This window comes from Saccostrea cucullata, unplaced genomic scaffold (assembly GCF_032062105.1).
Source record: "Saccostrea cucullata isolate Sc308-1 unplaced genomic scaffold, CSIRO_AGI_Scuc_v1 ctg390, whole genome shotgun sequence".
Lineage (NCBI taxonomy): Eukaryota > Metazoa > Mollusca > Bivalvia > Ostreida > Ostreidae > Saccostrea > Saccostrea cuccullata.
Genome location: NW_026928583.1, coordinates 266,876 through 286,645, shown reverse-complemented (window position 1 = coordinate 286,645; position 19,770 = coordinate 266,876). Strand labels below are relative to the sequence as shown.

At 33.9% G+C, this 19,770-nt stretch overlaps 1 protein-coding gene across 2 annotated transcripts; it reads right to left on the bottom strand.

Annotated features, from left to right (window-relative positions):
- Positions 1–7,200: 7,200 nt before the first annotated feature.
- LOC134278042 (46 kDa FK506-binding nuclear protein-like) lies at positions 7,201–19,707 on the bottom strand. Of its 2 annotated transcripts, XM_062760358.1 has the most exons (12): positions 19,575–19,707; positions 17,180–17,272; positions 16,388–16,519; positions 15,536–15,622; positions 14,885–14,971; positions 14,452–14,676; positions 13,447–13,685; positions 13,137–13,223; positions 12,937–13,050; positions 11,518–11,647; positions 11,368–11,416; positions 10,534–11,156 (listed from the first exon to the last, which is right to left on the bottom strand). In XM_062760358.1, the coding sequence occupies exons 1-12, from the start codon at positions 19,615–19,617 to the stop codon at positions 11,078–11,080; spliced, it is 1,365 nt and encodes a 454-aa protein (XP_062616342.1). In that variant the 5' UTR covers positions 19,618–19,707; the 3' UTR covers positions 10,534–11,077. The 2 variants fall into 2 exon arrangements, with proteins under 2 accessions (XP_062616343.1, XP_062616342.1); XM_062760359.1 differs by lacking the exons at positions 10,534–11,156; positions 11,368–11,416; positions 11,518–11,647 and adding exons at positions 7,201–7,636; positions 8,853–8,942.
- Positions 19,708–19,770: the final 63 nt, after the last annotated feature.

Below are 19,770 nucleotides of genomic sequence, written 5' to 3'. Positions count from 1 at the left end.
TCAATGTCTGTTTTTAATAAGTAGGTCAAACTTCAAGGTCAAAGGGTCAAATTTCTTGGTATCCAATGAAAAGTCTTCTCACAAGGATTACATTTGTAAAGTATGAAAGCCCTAGCCCTTACCATTCAACAGTTCAAGGTTAATGTTTTTAAGAAGTGGGTCAAACTCATAGGTCAAGGTCAAAAATATTTATACAAGCCGAAAAGTCTTGTCACGAATACACATGTGAAGAATGAAATCCCTAGCTCCAACTGTTCAAAAGTTATGGCCAAGGTTAAAGCGTGGTATTTTTTTTTTTAAAGCAAGTCAAACTCCAAGGTCAAGAGGTCAAATTTGATGGTACCCAAAAAAAGGTCTTGTCACAAGTAATACAGATGTAAAATATAAAAGCCATAGCCCCACCCACTCAATAGTAATGGGCTAGCTTAAGTTGACAGACAAACAGACAGGCAGACAGGACAAAAACGATATACCCCCGGGACCTTTCGATCGAGGGGCATAAAAAAATCCATTGTTTACTTCCAGGATTTAGAGAGAAAAGGACGGACATTTATTGATTCTTTAATGCTGATGGTTGGTCAATTTCATTTTCTGAGTTTTATACACTCCATCAACTGAATTATATGTCTGTAGAACATGTTGCATTGAGCTTGACATCTTTTGAGCTAAAAAATACATGATTTTGTAAAGCTGAATTGCACACTTCAGTTTCTTGATCTTGGCATTGGCATGTGCCTGAGCATTTTGTATCAGCCCAAGCTTGGAGGATGCAGGTTGAGACTGGACAGAGGGCAGATACCAGGGTTAAAATTGTAACAATGATAGATATTATTTATATCTTACACTATGTTACTTCAGCAAGTAAAACACGGATGTCCCTATTACCTATTTCTTAAGTATTTTACCCCTGATATCTTGAATATTTGGATATCTGTTTTTTATGGGTCTTATGTTTGAGATAACAAGGTTTCACTGTATTTAAACCAAAGACAATAAAAGATTTTATTAATAACATCTCTGTCCAAGCCTCTTAAAATTTTTTCACAAGAAATCAAAATTATTTCTTCCTCAGACTTGGATGTCGTAAATAGGCAAATTCCTATCTCCTATATCAGCACTGAGGCATACAAAACTTTCATTTCTTAACCTGACTACTCATACTTAGTTGCTGCTGTGTGCACTCACTGTGTAGTACACATTCTTCTTTCATTGTCTTTTTGTTTGTGTTTACTTTATTTAGTAATACATTGACCGGTGCAACTTATATGAAATATCTACGATAAATTGATTTCCTAACGTGACAGGGGCATACAGAATTGATTTTCCTTGCACCAAAGTCTATCATAATGTCGGTGAAAGGTCTGTTAAGGTAAACTCTGTGAGATACATTGAATCATAAACAAAGCTGTGAGATATAAGGGGATATAGAAGTATTATCAGGAGAGACAAATATAGTGGACAAAACTTTTCTACTTTCCTGTCCACCTTTAATACAAATTTAAGAATGCCTAACTTAAACCATTTAAACAAATAAATGTACAAAATTTGAAATAGAAACAGCCTCTTGAGATCCAAGATATCTCAGCCCTGAAGTCGAGACAAACCTAGATCTCGGAGCCTAATTAACCTCATCAAATACACAGGCATCAGCGGTTATGGATACTCTTCTCTAGGTATATGATATTTAATTTCAACAGATAATTATACTTCTTTATATACTGTACGTGTACATAACTTGGCGTATTCAAAATTTAGTGCAGTAAATGGATATGGAGTTGTTGTAATCATGAATTAGCACTACACATGTTTGTGCCGTATATTCTACTCATAAATTATTTCTTAGCGGTATTCATGAAACAGCGCATTGTAGCAACGCACTTTTAAACCAGAAGTCTCTGTCGAGACTGTAGCTCTACTGGTTTATACTTAAAACAAAGGAAGAGAAAAGTAGCAGTTGGCACTTGAAACTTTAAAACAGCATTAAACAGAAAAATGATCCTTGCCACTCATCAAAATAAAAACCGATGCACAGAATTATGTATCTTAGTATAGTCTACTTGTGTGCCAAGTTATATTGAAATCGGACCAAAACTGTAGGAGGAGTAGCATTTTGAAAGAATTTTACAGAAATTTCTATTTTTAGTAACCACGGCAACACCGTTCATTGTAATCAAAAACCGATGCAAAGAATTATGTATCTTAGTGTAGTCTACTTGTGTGCCAAGTTATATTGAAATCGGACCAAAACTGTAGGAGGAGTAGCATTTTGAAAGAATTTCACAGAAATTTCTATTTTTAGTAACCACGGCAACACCGTTCATCGAAATCAAAAACCGATGCACAGAATTATGTATCTTAGTGTAGTCTACTTGTGTGCCAAGTTATATTGAAATCGGACCAAAACTGTAGGAGGAGTAGCATTTTGAAAGAATTTCACAGAAATTTCTATTTTTAGTAACCACGGCAACACCGTTCATTGAAATCAAAAACCGATGCACAGAATTACGTATCTAAGTGTAGTCTACTTGTGTGCCAAGTTATATTGAAATCGGACCAAAACTGTAGGAGTAGTAGCATTTTGAAAGAATTTCACAGAAATTTCTATTTTTAGTAACCACGGCAACACCGTTCATCGAAATCAAAAACTGATGCACAGAATTATGTATCTTAGTGTAGTCTACTTGTGTGCCAAGTTATATTGAAATCGGACCAAAACTGTAGGAGGAGTAGCATTTTGAAAAATTGTTTACAGACAGACAGACAGACAGACGGACAGACAGACGGACGGACGACGGACGCATTACTATCGCATAAGCTCTTCTGGTCTCTGACCAGTAGAGCTAAAAATTACGCACTTTGAAAATTTTTTTCAAAATGCGTTAAAATTGGGACAAAATCAACACACTTTGAAAAAAATTTTCTAAGTGCGTTAAGACTAGCTGTACATTAACATTTTTTTGTCATGGGGAAATTTAACGCACTTAAAAAAAATATGCATAAAACAAATATTCTAGACTATTCTACATTTTTATAATTAATAGAATCAATTTGTAACAATTATATCTTTCAATAAACTTTTTAAATTTACATGTACTCATTTAACCTCATTAAGAACAAGGAAAAGACGAGTTGAAGGTTTCTCCTCCCAACTCTTTTTTTTTCTTATACATAATGCATAGCCATCGGTAGCAAATTGAAAGTGGATAACCCCCCCCCCCCCAAGGTAAGCCCCAATTTCAATGCCTATATTATGTCTTTGCAAAACATTTGTGTGACTACCCCCCCTCCCCCTCCCAGTACAGATGCCTATGATACACCAAAATATATGTATTTGCATAACTGGTATGACATTGAAAACTGTCAATAAATTTTATTTTACATATAAAATGCATGCAAACTGAAAAAAAAAACTGAGTACAGTAAAACATTGAAGAGAGAAAGAATTTTCAAAGTATGGAAAAATCAAAATCGCTCACTTTCACATTATGAAGTGACCTCATCACATAAGAGTTATCAAACAGGTTCAATTATTTATCATACCTAGGATTTGCAAGAATATTGTCCAAGCCGTACACATTTTTTTCAAAGTGAGTTAATATGGTCAATATTAACGCACTTTGAAAAGAAATTTTATTTTTTCAGAGTGCGTAATTTTTCAAAGTGCGTTGTAACAGCGCATCATTGTCTGCGACCAAGCCGCTTAAATCTAAAGCCCGCCATTTTAAGTACACATTTACAGGGTCATTTTCAAAAAAAGTCCATTTGACATATTTTTGAAAAATGAAAGTGGTTTTCCTATGATTTTTTCAACTTTATTTGAATAATACAGTAATAAACTACTAAAATCCACTGCATTGCATAAAAGAAAATATTTCTTTTAAAAAATATTGACATTTTATCTTAGTCATTTAAACTTTAATGTCCTTCCTGTTACTTTCATAAAACTCTATTTCAAAATTTTCATCAAATAATCTTTTATATATCGTTAAAAAAGGAAAAAAAATATCATTGAATGCTGAGATGTCTGACATTTCTAATATATCTAACTACCATATACCAAACAGAAGCAAAATCTACGGGTTTCTTTTCATGAAAAGCCTTATTGCAGAATGTTTATATGCTAAAGTTGAAAAAAACATTCTTGTACATTATTTTTGTGATTAGAATAAACAATTACAGAAAGTTATTGAAACATGTGCTCTGCCAAAGCAATTTAAACTAGGAAAATATACTGGTAACAGTAAGGAATCGGGTAACAGGAAGGACAAAACAGTAACAGGAAGGACAAAACAGTAACAGGATGGACCAAACAGTGTAACAGGATGGACAATGAAATCTACATTTTAAACCAGAAGTCTCTGTCGAGACTGTAGCTCTACTGGTATGTACTTATCAATAACCATTGCACTATTTTATGTATCTTTGTGTAGTCTACTTGTGTGCCAACTTATTTTGAAATCAAACTAGAACTGTAGAAGGAGTAGAGTTTTTAAGGAATTTCACAGAAAATTCTATTTTTAGTAACCATGGTAACACCGTTCATCGAAATCAGAAACCAATGCACTATTCTATGTATCTTAGTGTAGTCTACTTGTGTGCCAAGTTATACTGATATCAGACCAAAACTGTAGAAGGAGTAGCGTTTTTAAAGAATTTCACAGAAAGTTCTATTTTTAGTAACCATGGCAACATCGTTCATCGAAATTAAAAACCCATGCACTATTCTATGTATCTTAGTGTAGTCTACTTGTGTGCCAAGTTATATTGAAATCAGACCAAAACTGTAGAAGAAGTAGCGTTTTTAAGGAATTTCACAGAAAATTCTATTTTTAGTAACCATGGTAACGCCGTTCATCGAAATCAAAAACCGATGCACTATTCTATGTATCTTAGTGTAGTCTACTACTGTGCCAAGTTATATTGAAATCAGACCAAAACTGTGGAAGGAGTAGCGTTTTAAAGGAATTTCACAGAAAATTCTATTTATAGTAACCATGGCAACACCGTTCACCGAAATTAAAAACCGATGCACTATTCTATGTATCTTAGTGTAGCCTACTTTTGTGCTAAGTTATATTGAAATCAGACCAAAACTGTAGAAGGAGTAGCGTTTTAAAGGAATTTCACAGAAAATTCTATTTTTAGTAACCATGGCAACACCGTTCATCGAAATCAAAAACCGATGCACTATTCTATGTATCTTAGTGTAGTCTACTACTGTACCAAGTTATATTGAAATCAGACCAAAACTGTGGAAGGAGTAGCGTTTTAAAGGAATTTCACAGAAAATTCTATTTTTAGTAACCATGGCAACACCATTCACGGAAATCAAAAACCGATGCACTATTCTATGTATCTTAGTGTAGTCTACTTGTGTGCCAAAGTATATTGAAATCAGACCAAAACTGTGGAAGGAGTAGCGTTTTAAAGGAATTTCACAGAAAATTCTATTTTTAGTAACCATGGCAACACCGTTCATCGAAATTAAAAACCCATGCACTATTCTATGTATCTTAGTGTAGTCTACTTGTGTGCCAAGTTATATTGACATCAGACTAAAATTGTAGGAGGAGTAGCGTTTTGAAAAATTGTTTACAGACAGACGGACAGACAGACGGACGGACAGACAGACAGACAGACAGACGGACGGACGCCGGACGCATTACTATCGCATAAGCTCTTCTGGTCTCTGACCAGTAGAGCTAATAAAAATTGACTTTTTTTAACTTTATTGGTTAAGAAAAGAGAAAGAAATGTAGAATAAAAACATAATTTTGTCAAATCTGGCAAATTCGAGACAATAAAAGACATTTATGTCCATCCTTTTACAAAATTTAATGGTAAAGTGCTATTAAAATATTTATCACTTCAATTTTTGTTTATTAAAGGTACTCTATGCTGTTGCAAAACTAAGAATTTTTCATAATTTTAAGAAAAACAAATGATAAAACTTAAATAGGTATATAAATAACAGGATAATTTGTCCCTCCTGTTACAATTTCTGTCCATTCTGTTACAAGAGTGCATGTTTAAGTTTTAATGGCACTATTTGAAGCACAAAGAAATTTCAATATGATTTATAAAGTTTTTTAACATGTGTTATTAAACTTATATTACTTAGAAAAATAAAAGTAATTGTTTTTATTGTTAAAACTCAAGATATGAAGTCCAGTTTTCCTTACTGTTACCATATTAATAGTAACAGGAATGACAGTAACAGGATGGACATTTTCATATAAATCACCAGTTAGTTAGTATAACGTACTCTTTTTGCATCATTGAGACATTGAAACCATTTCTTTTTAACTTAGTTAATCTAATTGTTCTAGCAGAATAAACAATTTAAAGAGTACTTGCATAATATGAAGGTAACAGATAGGACGTATTTTAATTATACTCTACCAATAAGACAAACTTATCGACCTTTGAACCCTTTCTTTACTCACTTTCAAATCATGGCGCTCATAAACTTGAGACAACAGAAAATGATGATATAATGTGGATCATGAAAACAGTTCCTAGGAAAGTGAGATAACTTTTATTTTAACATTTTCTTTTTGGTAGCAGGAATGACATAAACTTGTAGGACATGTCACTTCCTGAATGTTAAATGCACAATGCTAGTATTTAGTGGGCGGCATAAGTAAAACAATCATATTATTTTAATCTGTAAAAGAATTCAATTAATATGAGGTGCAAAATTTGTACATATCTTCACAGGGTAATATTTTCCCCATCATTTAACTATAAGCACGTTATAAAATTTTTGTTGAAGTGACATGGTTTTACTGTTAAATTTTACTCGGAATGCATAGAATATTTTTTTATAAAACACCTGGGAGATGATCATAAAATAACTTATAAGCTGTATGACCATGTATATTAACCAACGGGGAAAAAATTTCACTCTTAAGAATGTTATTCCTATTATTCTGATCAAAAGACAAAAAAGTGGACTTTTTTTGAAAATGACCCACATACAGTATTGTTTTCATATCAGCAGTTTTGATATCACAAAAATGAACCTTGTGGATTCATATAAAATACAGTAAAATATAAGATACATGTATACATATGTTTAATAATTTTCAAAATTATTATGCAAGAAATTGCTGGAATATTTTGATTTTCTTGCAAATTCAAAACTTAATAGGTGGTGAAATTAAAACAAAATCTAACACAAACAATTTAACTATATACATGTAATAATATATCTCTCCTGAATGGAAACAGCACAGAACAAAAAAAAATGAAGATATGAATATGGCACAAGTGACGTAAAACATAAAACAAAGAAATGCTGATTCAGATTTGAAAATACATTTTCCTTTTCATAACTTTGTCACATGCTATGCTTTTAGTCATTATTTATAAAATTTACATATGTATGATATTGGCAATAGCCATTCACTGCAATGTGTCCAATATTCAATCGCTGCCAAACTTTGGAGTTCTCATGTGTCTAACGATCTACTGTTCAATAGCTGTCAAACTTAGTGGAGTTTACACTTGTGTCTATTGATCCACCTTTATACTGCCCCTTCTTCTTCTTGGTCTTTTCACGCTTGAATGATTTGCCCTGGGTATGCTTGAGGTCTCTGTTTGCTTTCTCTCCCCATGATCCAGCAGCTCCTTTCTGTAATAGTGTTAGACGTTTCAGGTGAGACAACTTATTTTATGTTATAAATTACAAATAAACCAAAAGTTGCTCAGAATTATGCATACTTTGGTCTCGGTAAAGCATCGGAGCAATGTAGTATTGAAAAAACTAAAACTTTGTGTACTGATATTACTCATACTTTATGTACAGAAAATACTCATACTCTGTGCAATAACATTACTCATACTTTGGTCTCAGTAAAACATCAGTGCAATATGTAGTATGAGTAGTACAGAAATTACTCATCCCTGTGTTTACAGAAATAACTCATATCTTGTGTACAGAAATTACTCATACATTGTGTATTCAGTAAAACATCAGTAAAGTGTACAGAATTTACTTTTACCTTAGCCTCAGTAAAACATCAGTATAGTGTAAAGAATTTACTTTTACCTTAGCCTCGGTAAAACATCAGTATAGTGTACAGAATTTACTTTTACCTTAGCCTCGGTAAAACATCAGTATGGTGTACAGAATTTACTTTTACCTTAGCCTCGGTAAAACATCAGTATGGTGTACAGAATTTACTTTTACCTTAGCCTCGTTAAAACATCAGTATGGTGTACAGAATTTACTTTTACCTTAGCCTCGGTAAAACATCAGTATGGTGTACAGAATTTACTTTTACCTTAGCCTCGGTAAAACATCAGTATGGTGTACAGAATTTACTTTTACCTTAGCCTCGGTAAAACATCAGTATGGTGTACAGAATTTACTTTTACCTTAGCCTCGGTAAAACATCAGTATGGTGTACAGAATTTACTTTTACCTTAGCCTCGGTAAAACATCAGTATGGTGTACAGAATTTACTTTTACCTTAGCCTCGGTAAAACATCAGTATGGTGTACAGAATTTACTTTTACCTTAGCCTCGGTAAAACATCAGTATGGTGTACAGAATTTACTTTTACCTTAGCCTCAGTAAAACATCAGTATAGTGTATAGAATTTACTTTTACCTTAGCCTCAGTAAAACATCAGTATAGTGTATAGAATTTACTTTTACCTTAGCCTCAGTAAAACATCAGTATAGTGTACAGAATTGACTTTTACCTTGGCCTCAGTAAAACATCAGTATAGTGTACAGAATTGACTTTTACCTTGGCCTTAATAAAACATCAGTATAGTGTACAGAATTTACTTTTACCTTAGCCTCAGTAAAACATCAGTATAGTGTGTAGAATTCCTTTTTACCTTAGCCTCAAATGAATTATCAGCCAGCCTCTTATCAATCTTGATTTCTTCCGATTTGACTCTTCTAAATGGAACATTGCCTTTGTTTGCCTGAAAAAGCGGAAATCTTGATACAAGTACAGTTAGGGTGATTAAAGTACAGTTTTATACCTATCAGTACTTCATTTACATAACATGGAAAAAAGCTTTCAAAAATATTTGAGTTGCTTATGCATGAACCATATTTTGAGTTCACCTGAGTCAATCAGGTTACCTGTTGCTATCTGTTTTGTGCAGTGAAGGTGAGGCATGTATTTAAGAAATGAATTTAATTTTTGAAGATTCATGAGGTTATATATGAACTACGACACTTCACACCGGCATATTTTGTTAGCGCTTCATGATAAATATGCTGACATGAAGCGTTGTACATGTAGTTCATGTACCTCATGAATCTTCAAAAATTAAATTCATTTCTTATATTTACATAATTTTTCTGATGAGTAGCCACACATATACGCCATTCAACTGTTATTTTTAAAGAAAAAACATTTTACGCTATAGTTTTACATCAAGTGAAATATCATGACGTAACAATGGAGATATTCATGCTTATCCATGGTAGTTCAAGAGAAAATGAACAACGCTCTATTTGCAAAGAATCTTTATATGGAAAATTATTTGGAAATGTAAATATTCACATTTGAACATTTTCAGCTTCTTTTTTGAAACCAGGATACATATTTTAACTAATTTGGGCACATAGCATATATGGGTGTAGGGGAACAAAAATTTTGAATTTCATTGTCTCTTTTACCCTAGGGACTGCAGGATGGAGCTGAAACCATCAAAATTAATGCAATCTTTATAATTAATGTTGTGACTCAAATTCTCTTCACTCATACAACTGTTTTTAAATAACATGCTTAATTGATATTAAAGCATATTTCTTTCAAGGCATGTTTATTTCTACGTTTCCTCTAGCATTTCTATCATTTATCATACAAGGCTTCCTTGACCATTTTTATGAATGGATGTAAGCATTTATCATAAATTTCCTCTTGCAGGTTTATGACTGAGTGTTGACATTTATTATATGGGGTATCCTGTAGCATTTTCCCTCAATTACAAGCATTTCAAATTACCAATTTAGTATCTCAAACATTGAAATCTCCAATATATACCAGCGATATGTGGATGCATCTGGGTGTAAGAAGTCCAAACCAATTTTTCAATCCACAAATTTAACTTCAATACATTAATCTTAAATACTTGGATAGCTCACTTCCCCCCAGCTTCCATAATGTTTGACTAAATTAATACCACGAATTGAAGTTGGGGGGGGGGCTTCTACATTATATGCAAGGGGTCTGAGGGCCGCCTTTTTCCCCAGTTCCAGGGCAAAGCCCTGGTAGGGGGCAAACCCCCGAAGCTCTTGGATTCTAGAGGTTTTGTAGGGTAAAAATGAGGTCTACTGAGTAGACATTTAAAACATTTTCTCGCAAAACTATGTTTTATGCTTTGACAATTTTAGGGGGCGCACGCCGGGTGCACCCCCCTTAAATCCACCACTGTTAATTGAAGTGGTCTGACATGTTTTGAGTTCAACTTTTCCTTCAGTAAACCATTACAGAGTTTAAACTAGCATAAGAGATCTTCAACCATCTTGAAGCTTCAAATCAATAAATATATTAAAGCAATGTTATATAAAAATGTTATCATTTATTTCAGATGAAAATGGAGATGAGATACTTGAAAAATATATACTGTTACATTCAGTATATGGCAAAAACAAAACAATCATAACAAGAGAGCAAAAGTTAAACACCGCTTATCTTTACAAGAACAGAGACATATGTGGTACTAAATCTGCATCATTTAATAAATCATGAAAAATGTACACTTCTATATGTCAACTACAATATATTTAAAAAGCAGAATGAAAATGAAAATGTATTCAATGCATGCATAAACAGTTTCAAGATATTCATAAACTTAATGAATGTGTCAGTGTGTATAAAAATTATTAAAATGACAGAAAACACAAGTATCAGTCATGCATTATAACATCTGTGTCCTTGTAGCAGCATTCACTCATCCAATGAAATAATGTGTCCTTATATTCCACATTTCAATAGTTCCCAAGTAAAATGAACACAAAAACCTGTCTTCTGAAACTCTTGCATTTGTCCACTGTCTCTGGTAATATATTTCACTACAACCTTCCTAGTGTGACACTTTGTCTTTTAACTGACAGCTTTTAACTCGACATCAAATATCAGTGTGGAATTGGCCGGAATGTGTCCCACTTTACTGTTACCATATCTAAAAGAAACATATAATATATACAATACCCTTTATATTTACTTGGCAGCATTCATAACAGATCATTTTTCAATTTTGAATTTCAAATATATGGGTATCTTAAATTAATCATTTTTTAGGTCTTGATTTTTGTCTGTGATCAAAATAAAAGTTGAGCTCTTGAAGTTTTGATGAGACATTTTCAGAATTCTATGCCCCGGGGAATACTCACGCTTGTTGGGGAGGGATAGTCAGTCTTCGTTTTCCTCCTACTTTTAATCCTGTCACAATGAAACAGAAATTGTAAATAATAAAGTAAATGATAAAATCAGTTTTATAATTCCATTATATCACATCACTACAGTGATTGTTAATTTCCTACCTTGAAGTCCCACATCCCAGCCTTTGATCACCTCGTTCTTGCCCAATCGGAACTTGAAAGGTTTTCCTTGTGAGCAGGAATCAAACTGTTTTCCATTACTTGCTAGTTTTCCAACATAATACACGCTCACCTATCAAATGAATTTTGTCAACTTTTATTTGTTCTAGTATCACTCCTTTGTAAATGTCCAAACCCTGGAACCTTTTTGTTCTGATTACAAGTAAAATGCACCCATATCTGCTATCTGGAAGCTGGTACGGTGGCAGAATTTTTTTTTATTATTAAAGATGCATAAGCAAGGCTATCTAAATTTAATTCCCTGGTTCTCAGGCCAATTTTCTCCAAAACAGATGCGGGGGGGCGGCATTTTATTTTTCATTTTATTGGCAATAAAGTAGATGAGGGAGGTATTTTTTTTAATTTTAATTTCCGAATTTTCTTTAAAATAAAGATCTTATTTTTAATCACAGATATACTTTCCATTTCTGGTCAAAATTTCTGCTTTATCCATTGCTTAACAGCATGTAAACATCGTAGGTAATGTCCTCGAATGTATTTTCAAACGAAGTAGCCAAAATCTCATTGTGAATGGCTACCGGAATTGATATTTGAATACTAAACTACGAAACAAATGAGGTCGGAATTTTTTTTCCCGGATTGGTCTCCGCAATACCAACTTTTTATTTTATGAAAAATACAATAAAATCGGCAATGCGGCTACCTCAAAACGGATGCGCGCGGGCCTGAGAACCAAGATTTCAATTTTATATGGCCTAAACCATGTTCTACTTTTCTTTTAAATCTTTAATTAATTAGGATATCATGTTTTTGTCCCAAAAATTGAAAAAAATTATTTAAAGTTCACGTTCTCAAGACTACTGTAAAATCACATATTTTTGTGGGGTCAAATCTTCGTGGTTTGAGGAAAATCTCTTGGTTTGTGTGGATTTGATTTCATGGATCAAAGATTATTGAGTACTTATGTATGTAACATTTTACATTTCGTGGTGGACATGAATTCATGGGTCTTGTCATACCTCGAAAACAACGAAAATTAAACCCCCACGAAAATTTGTGATTTCACAGTATCCTGGGATGAGTGAGAATATTTTCTATTGTGACGTAAATGAAGTAAAAATATATATATATATTTTTTTTTCCAACAAATTATTGAATAATAAAAATGGGGCAAGTCATCATGAAAATAATATAAGCAAAAGAAATCAATTCAATTTTTGTGAATTCAAGAGGTCTATGATCTGCAACGCTTCACGCCTGCATTATTTATCCTGAAGCACCACCAGGCTCCATGAAATATGCCAACATGAAAGCATGGTAGTTCATGTGCTCAATAATTATTGAAAATTAAATTAATTTCTTATATTAATAAGCCCTTGGATCAGTGTATGAGTACATTACCATTTTTCCTGATTTGGCCTCTGGTCCATGACCCGCTTTGGTTTCCTCCATTACTATGCCACCAGAGAGAACTTTCTTAGAAGGGGTCGTAGTGGCAGATTTTGGTGTGGACGCCTGCAATTTAATGATTAATGAACAATTTCTTATACAACCTTTTAAATTCAACCAAACAGAAGTTATTTTTGTTTTTAGCCCTCTACCTCATTGACAGATTCATCTCCCTTTTTGTTTTTGTTCTTCTTCTTCTTTTTCTTCTTCTTTCCCTCTGTTCCTGGGGTTTCAGTATTCTGCCAATGATTTAAATTAAAACAATCTCTCATCAGAAATTTGACAATTTTTTCCTTTTTAATAATGTCAATTTTACAGGTTCATGACTTCATCCATTCTTTGAAGTAAACTGGGACTGAATAGGATATATATTAAACATAAAAGTGAAGAAAACCATTTTTTAAAATCTATTACTCCACATAGAGTGTATATTTTAATTAGGTTTGTGGTATTTAGACTAACCTGTCCATTGGCGGGTGTTTGCTGCCCTTTGCCTGGTGTCTGTTGGGTGTCTTTCCCCTGGGTCTGTTTTTTCTGAGCTGGTGTCTGGGTTTTAGGAGTCTCTAGCTTTGACGTGTTCTTGGTCTGTGATGGTGTTTTGTTTGGCGTCTTCTTCTTCTGCTGTGCCTTGTCCTGACTTATGTCGGGGTCTCCTTTGAGGAGGTATGTTATCTCTTCTTCACTGATCTCATCTTCTTCATCTACAAACAACAGGAGATCCTGTACACGCATAGTCAACACATACAAACACTGCAAATATCAACTCTCATGATATTACCCCTAATCTCTACTCAATGAATATTAAGCTTAAGTCTGGTATTCATTGAAAGTAAAGTCATACTCTGATTTTACAATCTGCACTCAGTGAGAGTTAAAAGACTTACTCTGATCTTCTGCACAAATGGCAGTCTTCATAACTTATCTAACATCTTTTCTTTATCTTCATGTACCTATATCACTGAGAGATAAGGCTTACCCTATCTTCACTACCTGTATCACTGAGAGTTAAAGCTTACCCTTATCTTCACTACCTGTAACCACTACCTGTAACACTGAGAGTTAAGCCTTACCCTCAACTTCACTACCTGTATCACTGAGAGTTAAACCACTACCTGTAACACTGAGAGTTAAGCCTTACCCTCAACTTCACTACCTGTATCACTGAGAGTTAAACCACTACCTGTAACACTGAGAGTTAAGCCTTACCCTCAACTTCACTACCTGTATCACTGAGAGTTAAACCACTACCTGTAACACTGAGAGTTAAGGCTTACCCTCATCTTCACTACCTGTATCACTGAGAGTTAAACCACTACCTGTAACACTGAGAGTTAAGCCTTACCCTCAACTTCACTACCTGTAACACTGACAGTTAAGCCTTATTCTCATCTTCACACTACCTGTAACACTGAGAGTTTAGCCTTACCCTCATCCTCACTACCTGTTACACTGAGTGTTTAGCCTTACCCATATCTTCACTGTCTTCTTCATTACTATCTTCTCCCTCTGAAGCCTCTTCATCCAGAAAGTCAAGGGCTGAAAGCTCTGATTCATCATTTTCATTGTATACATAATCTTCATCATCTTCATCATCATCATCATCTTCATCATCATCATCACTATCTTCTTCTGTAAGCTTAAGCTTTTTGGCCCCTTTTCCACTTTCTTTCTTCTTCCGTTTTGCTCCCATAGCTAAAGGATAGAATAGAATACACTTTAGGAACCATTTATTTCGCTTTGAATTTGTTGAGAATGTTTCTTCGGATGCAAAAAATTAATTGTCAATGTCCAATTTCAAACTGATGAATTGAGAATAAAGTTTGTTTACAGTAACATGTATGTTAATTGCAATTATTTCAGGTGATTAATTATTCATAATGTCATTCTAGTCAATATTTACACTTGAGAAGGGCCAGATCATCTTCATCTTCATCCTCCTCTGAATCTTCATCTGAATCTTCATCTGAATCACCAATTAGTTCTGGAGCTGAAATTTTAACATGGGTACAATAAGTCTAGTCTCCTTTTAAGCTCTTCCTATGTTAATTTTGGTCTTTTTTTTGTTTGTTTTATCTTACAGGATATGAAGTGTGACTTCAAGTAATCATGCTAATCTGACAAAGAAGCTTAAAAGGGGTACATGTTCTATAAAAAATTGACTTTTTAATATGCATATTTCTTTAGTGGGTTTAATGGAAAATGACAAGCATTTGAAATAATTTCCCACAACTTAGGAATACATGTAATAGACATTTCCTGTGTCTTTTTCGGCAAGCAATTTTATTAATTAGTTTTTTTATTAATCAATTTTGTATTCATTCAAAAATTCAAACTTCTTGTACTTTCTAATGACAAAGTAAAATAAACATTGTCAAGTCAGCTACCAAGAAGGTTTGAAATTCATATATTACTCACAATAAATTTACCTGCTTTTCGAACTTATCTGATTTTTAATTTTATTGGCCTTGGACCATTTTACTAGGTTTTGGTTATTAAGGTAGTTTTTATCCTCTAGTGTTAACACTAAGCAATTAATTAATACATTACTTACCTTCATCTGAGTCATCATACATTCCCTCCATATCTTCCATATCTTCTGGTTGGTCTTCCACCAGGTAGCCGGTCAGGTGAACCGAACCTGTAACACACAAACATACAGATCATAACAAAAATTACGCACAAACATACAGACCATAACCAACTAAATGCACAAACATACAGTTTGTAACATGAAATTCAGAATTTTGGAAGAGGCATCCTTCCTCATCATAACTATACATGTACATAGTTCATTAGAAGATTTTTAAAGAATTAATGCATTTCCATGATATAGTCATTACAGCCCCGCCTTAACACCAGAACCCCAAACCCAGGGTCATGAAATTCAGAATTTTGGAAGAGGCTCCCTTCCTCATCATAACTATGTGCAAAGTTCATTGGTTTAATAATGAGGAGCATAGGAGAGGATTTTTGACGAAATAATATATTTTCAATACATTTTCAAAAAAGCCCTGCCCTAGCACCAGAACCCTGGGGCCATGAATTTCAGAATTTTAGTAGAGGGCTCAATGCTTCTTACAATCATGCTTGTTGTCCAAGACTAAAGAAGATTTTTAAAGATTGCATTAGTTTTTGTGGTTTTGACCACACCCCTCAGGACCCAAGGGGCAGGGACCATGAAATTCTTAAGTTCCCCATCACCCATAGATGCTATATGCCAAAATTGCTGGAAATTGTTTGAGCGGTTTCAGAGAAGAAGCTAAAAAATGTTTTAATGTTAACACGACAACGGGGGACAAAAACAGATAGCAATATAGTTAGTGACTCAGGTGACCTAAAAATTATCAATAGGTATGGTGCATTGCATATGTCCTGGAATAGAACAGTCTGTGAGTCATCTTACCATTCCCTGTTAAGAAAAACGTGACTTCTTCTCCTTCTGTAAACATCAGATCCAGTGGCTGTTGTAGTACTCCATTGTATCCCAGGGAGCAAAGCAAGAACTCTGCCTTATCCACACACACCATTACACCAACTAAACAGGAAAATTAAGCAGCTATTAATTGTATATAAGTGTCAGAAAAGTGATTTTAACACTTTCATGTATTGATGGAGCCCATTTCAACCAAAATCCCTATTTCAGCACAATAATCTACAACCTATAACATACATCTATAACACCTCCCACTTCTAAGTAGTTCTAACTGCTCCCTACCTTTACACCTCTCGCCTCTAACAACTCCCTACCAGTACCTTTACACCTCTAGACCCTAACAGCTCATGACCTTTACACCTCCCGCCTCTAACAATTCCCTACCTTTACACCTCCCGACCCTAACAACTCTCAACCCTAACAGCTCCTGACCCTAACACCTCCCGACCTTTACACCTTCTGACCCTAACACCTCCCGACTTTAACACCTCCCGACCTTTACAGCTCTTGACCCTATAAAGCTCCTGACCATAAAAGCTTATGACCCTAACAGCTCCTGACCTTAACACCTCCCGACCCTAACAGCTCTCAAACCTAACACCTCCCAACCTTAACACCTCCTGACTTTAACAGCTCCTGACCCTAACATCTCTTGACCTTGACACCTCCCACCCTTAACATCTCCTGACCTGAACACCCTTCGACCTTGACAACTCATCAGTCATGACCCTAACATCTCGACTTTAACAGCTCCTGACCTACCTTTAGAAGCAGGTGGTTCCATGGCAGCCATGGATATGTGGAATGATCTTTCCACGGTCTGTGTATAACGCTTTCCTCCATCTAGAGTCACACCTGAAAAAATATATATATTACAATTCAGCTCATTAATACAATAAATAGTTTTCATATAAAATACTATCTTTCCAGAGAAATGAGGCTTCACAAATATATATTTTTCAGAGAAAAATTAAACCCAATGCTTCCTACCCCACAATGGTCAGTATAAAAGGTTAAAATTGGTTGAATAATGAAGGAATATGAGAATGTTTACCTTTAATATGATGGCCAACAGCCAATAACTTTTGGTAATTTGGGCCTACTGATAACTATCTATTTAATAGCTTCCAGGAAAGTATCAATAGTTCTTACGTTAGCTGGTACATTTGAAATGAATTTGTTGACTTTTATCATGCAATGTTTTCAAAAATGTTTAAATTTGATGATAATACAGCAGACTTTTCTAAGAACCTTGGTTTCTTGATTGTGCCTGTCTGAAAAACTTTTTGAAAGATTTTAGAGATATGCTCTGATAGGGAACTGTGTACTAACATTGTCACCAGATAAGGCTCTGACTTTTAACTGAATTTCTTGATGAAAAACATTTGTATGTTGCAGCATTATAAGCTGACAGCATACAAAACTTAATTAAAAGTACAAATCATACATCATCAGTCTAGACGAACTCCAAAAACGGCGTTAACGGAAGTGAGAATTTCAGTTCAGAAAAGACTCCAAAAAACGAGTCCATGCATGCGCAGTTACATCAAAAAACGGTGAAAAATCATGAAAAGTGGGCTCTTACAAAAAGTGCTTTTGCCAAAAATTGGATTACCTTGCAATAATGTAAGTTCTCAGAAATGATTAAGAATAAATGTTTCTAGAGAACGTATTTATTAGAATTTTGATTTCATGTGCAAATAGTTTTTAATTTCAAGTCAAAGTTGACCAACTTCGAGCTTCAGCCAGACCTCGTACAAGTAGAATACAGAATACAAATTAAACAGTACGTCTTAATCTTATTAAAACATCTCTGTGATTGATAATTTGTTTGCAGTGACTAAGTTAGTCATTTTAGAACACTTTTTACTGATTTTAAAAGTGTTTTTGTAAGTAAGGGATGCTGTCGAATTTTAAGTTGTTCGAAATTCCTCTTTCTTTCATGTCTATCGTGTACGAATGAATTTAGCATGTTTAGACCAGCAATGAGCAACTACATTGTAAATACATGTTACCAATAATTAAAAAAGTACTGAATTGATCATTTTAATCATAAATAAGAGTCGATCAGGTGACAGTTACCTGAGAATCCATTCAGTTTCTACATTTCCTCTGTTGCTGAAGAGATCGTACGTAATCCTTTATGACATGTGAATTGAGAGCGTAAGTTATCACCATCGCTATTTACCTTATTGTTATCACATAGGAACAGATATTATCATGAAAACATTTATAGAACTATAATCTTTCAATTTGAGAACTTTAAAAAATCACAAATTTTAAAATTACGGTAAAAAAGTCTTCTCAAAATGAACCTGTTAGTATCTCTGCTCCTCCGCGAAAATTGTTTGTTTTTTTGATAAAATAAATACAACCTAAGTGTCTTGGAAGTAAGATTTAAGCATCTTTATTGTAGGAATGACATAAAATTTAAATCAAAGAAACAATAAAGTAAGTTAAGAAATTAATTCTTCCGACTGTATTGAATCCGATGTCTTGTATCCCAAATCACTATTATATGCAAGAATTCGAAGTGATAAATAAGTCAACAACCACTAATAATTTAATAGATGCAATTATTTATTCAACAAAAATTAAAATCCAGTCACAGTATAATAAATACAGCCATTATTCGGTCGTATTTGTGGAGAAAGCGAACGACAATCCATCGTTTGTTTACATCCATTTTGCCGCAATGCATGACGGAGCCGAAAACTTCTTTTTTGGAGTTCACGCTGTTTTTGGAGTTCGTCTAGACTGATCATTAATGATTAGACACTAGGAAAATCCTTCCCAGAGTGTCAGTTTTTGATGGGTGAAATATAATAAATGGTAAATCAGGATAATAGTATATATCCTTCTAATGCAATAATGGTTTACCTATTGGTTATAATTAAATTAGTTTCTATTACATATACAGATTTCTTTTAACATTTGATTTGTTATTAGGGAGGAAATTGTTAACTTTACTGGCAGAATTTAAATCTCTGGCTTCTACCACGTGTTAGCCAGCTGATGATCGTTTTATTCTCTTTTAATTTAGTGAACAAACTAAGCAGTACTGAAATTACTCTCTTCATACATATCAGAAATAAAAAAGAATACATTTTTCTGTTTTTGCAATAATTAATTGCAATGTGCAATCAAAAACTCTCACCCCAAAACATTTTCTGTGATCCTATTTCTTTCAGTACAACCATGCTTCAGTAACCGGTTTGCGCTAGTCGTATTTTTTCAGGACTTTTACATATTGACCAAAATTTTGCCAAATTCTGGTAAAAATGTTTTAAGCATAAAAATTATGAATATTCATCCATTCTTTAAAGTTGAATAAAAAAAGTGAAGTATGTTTA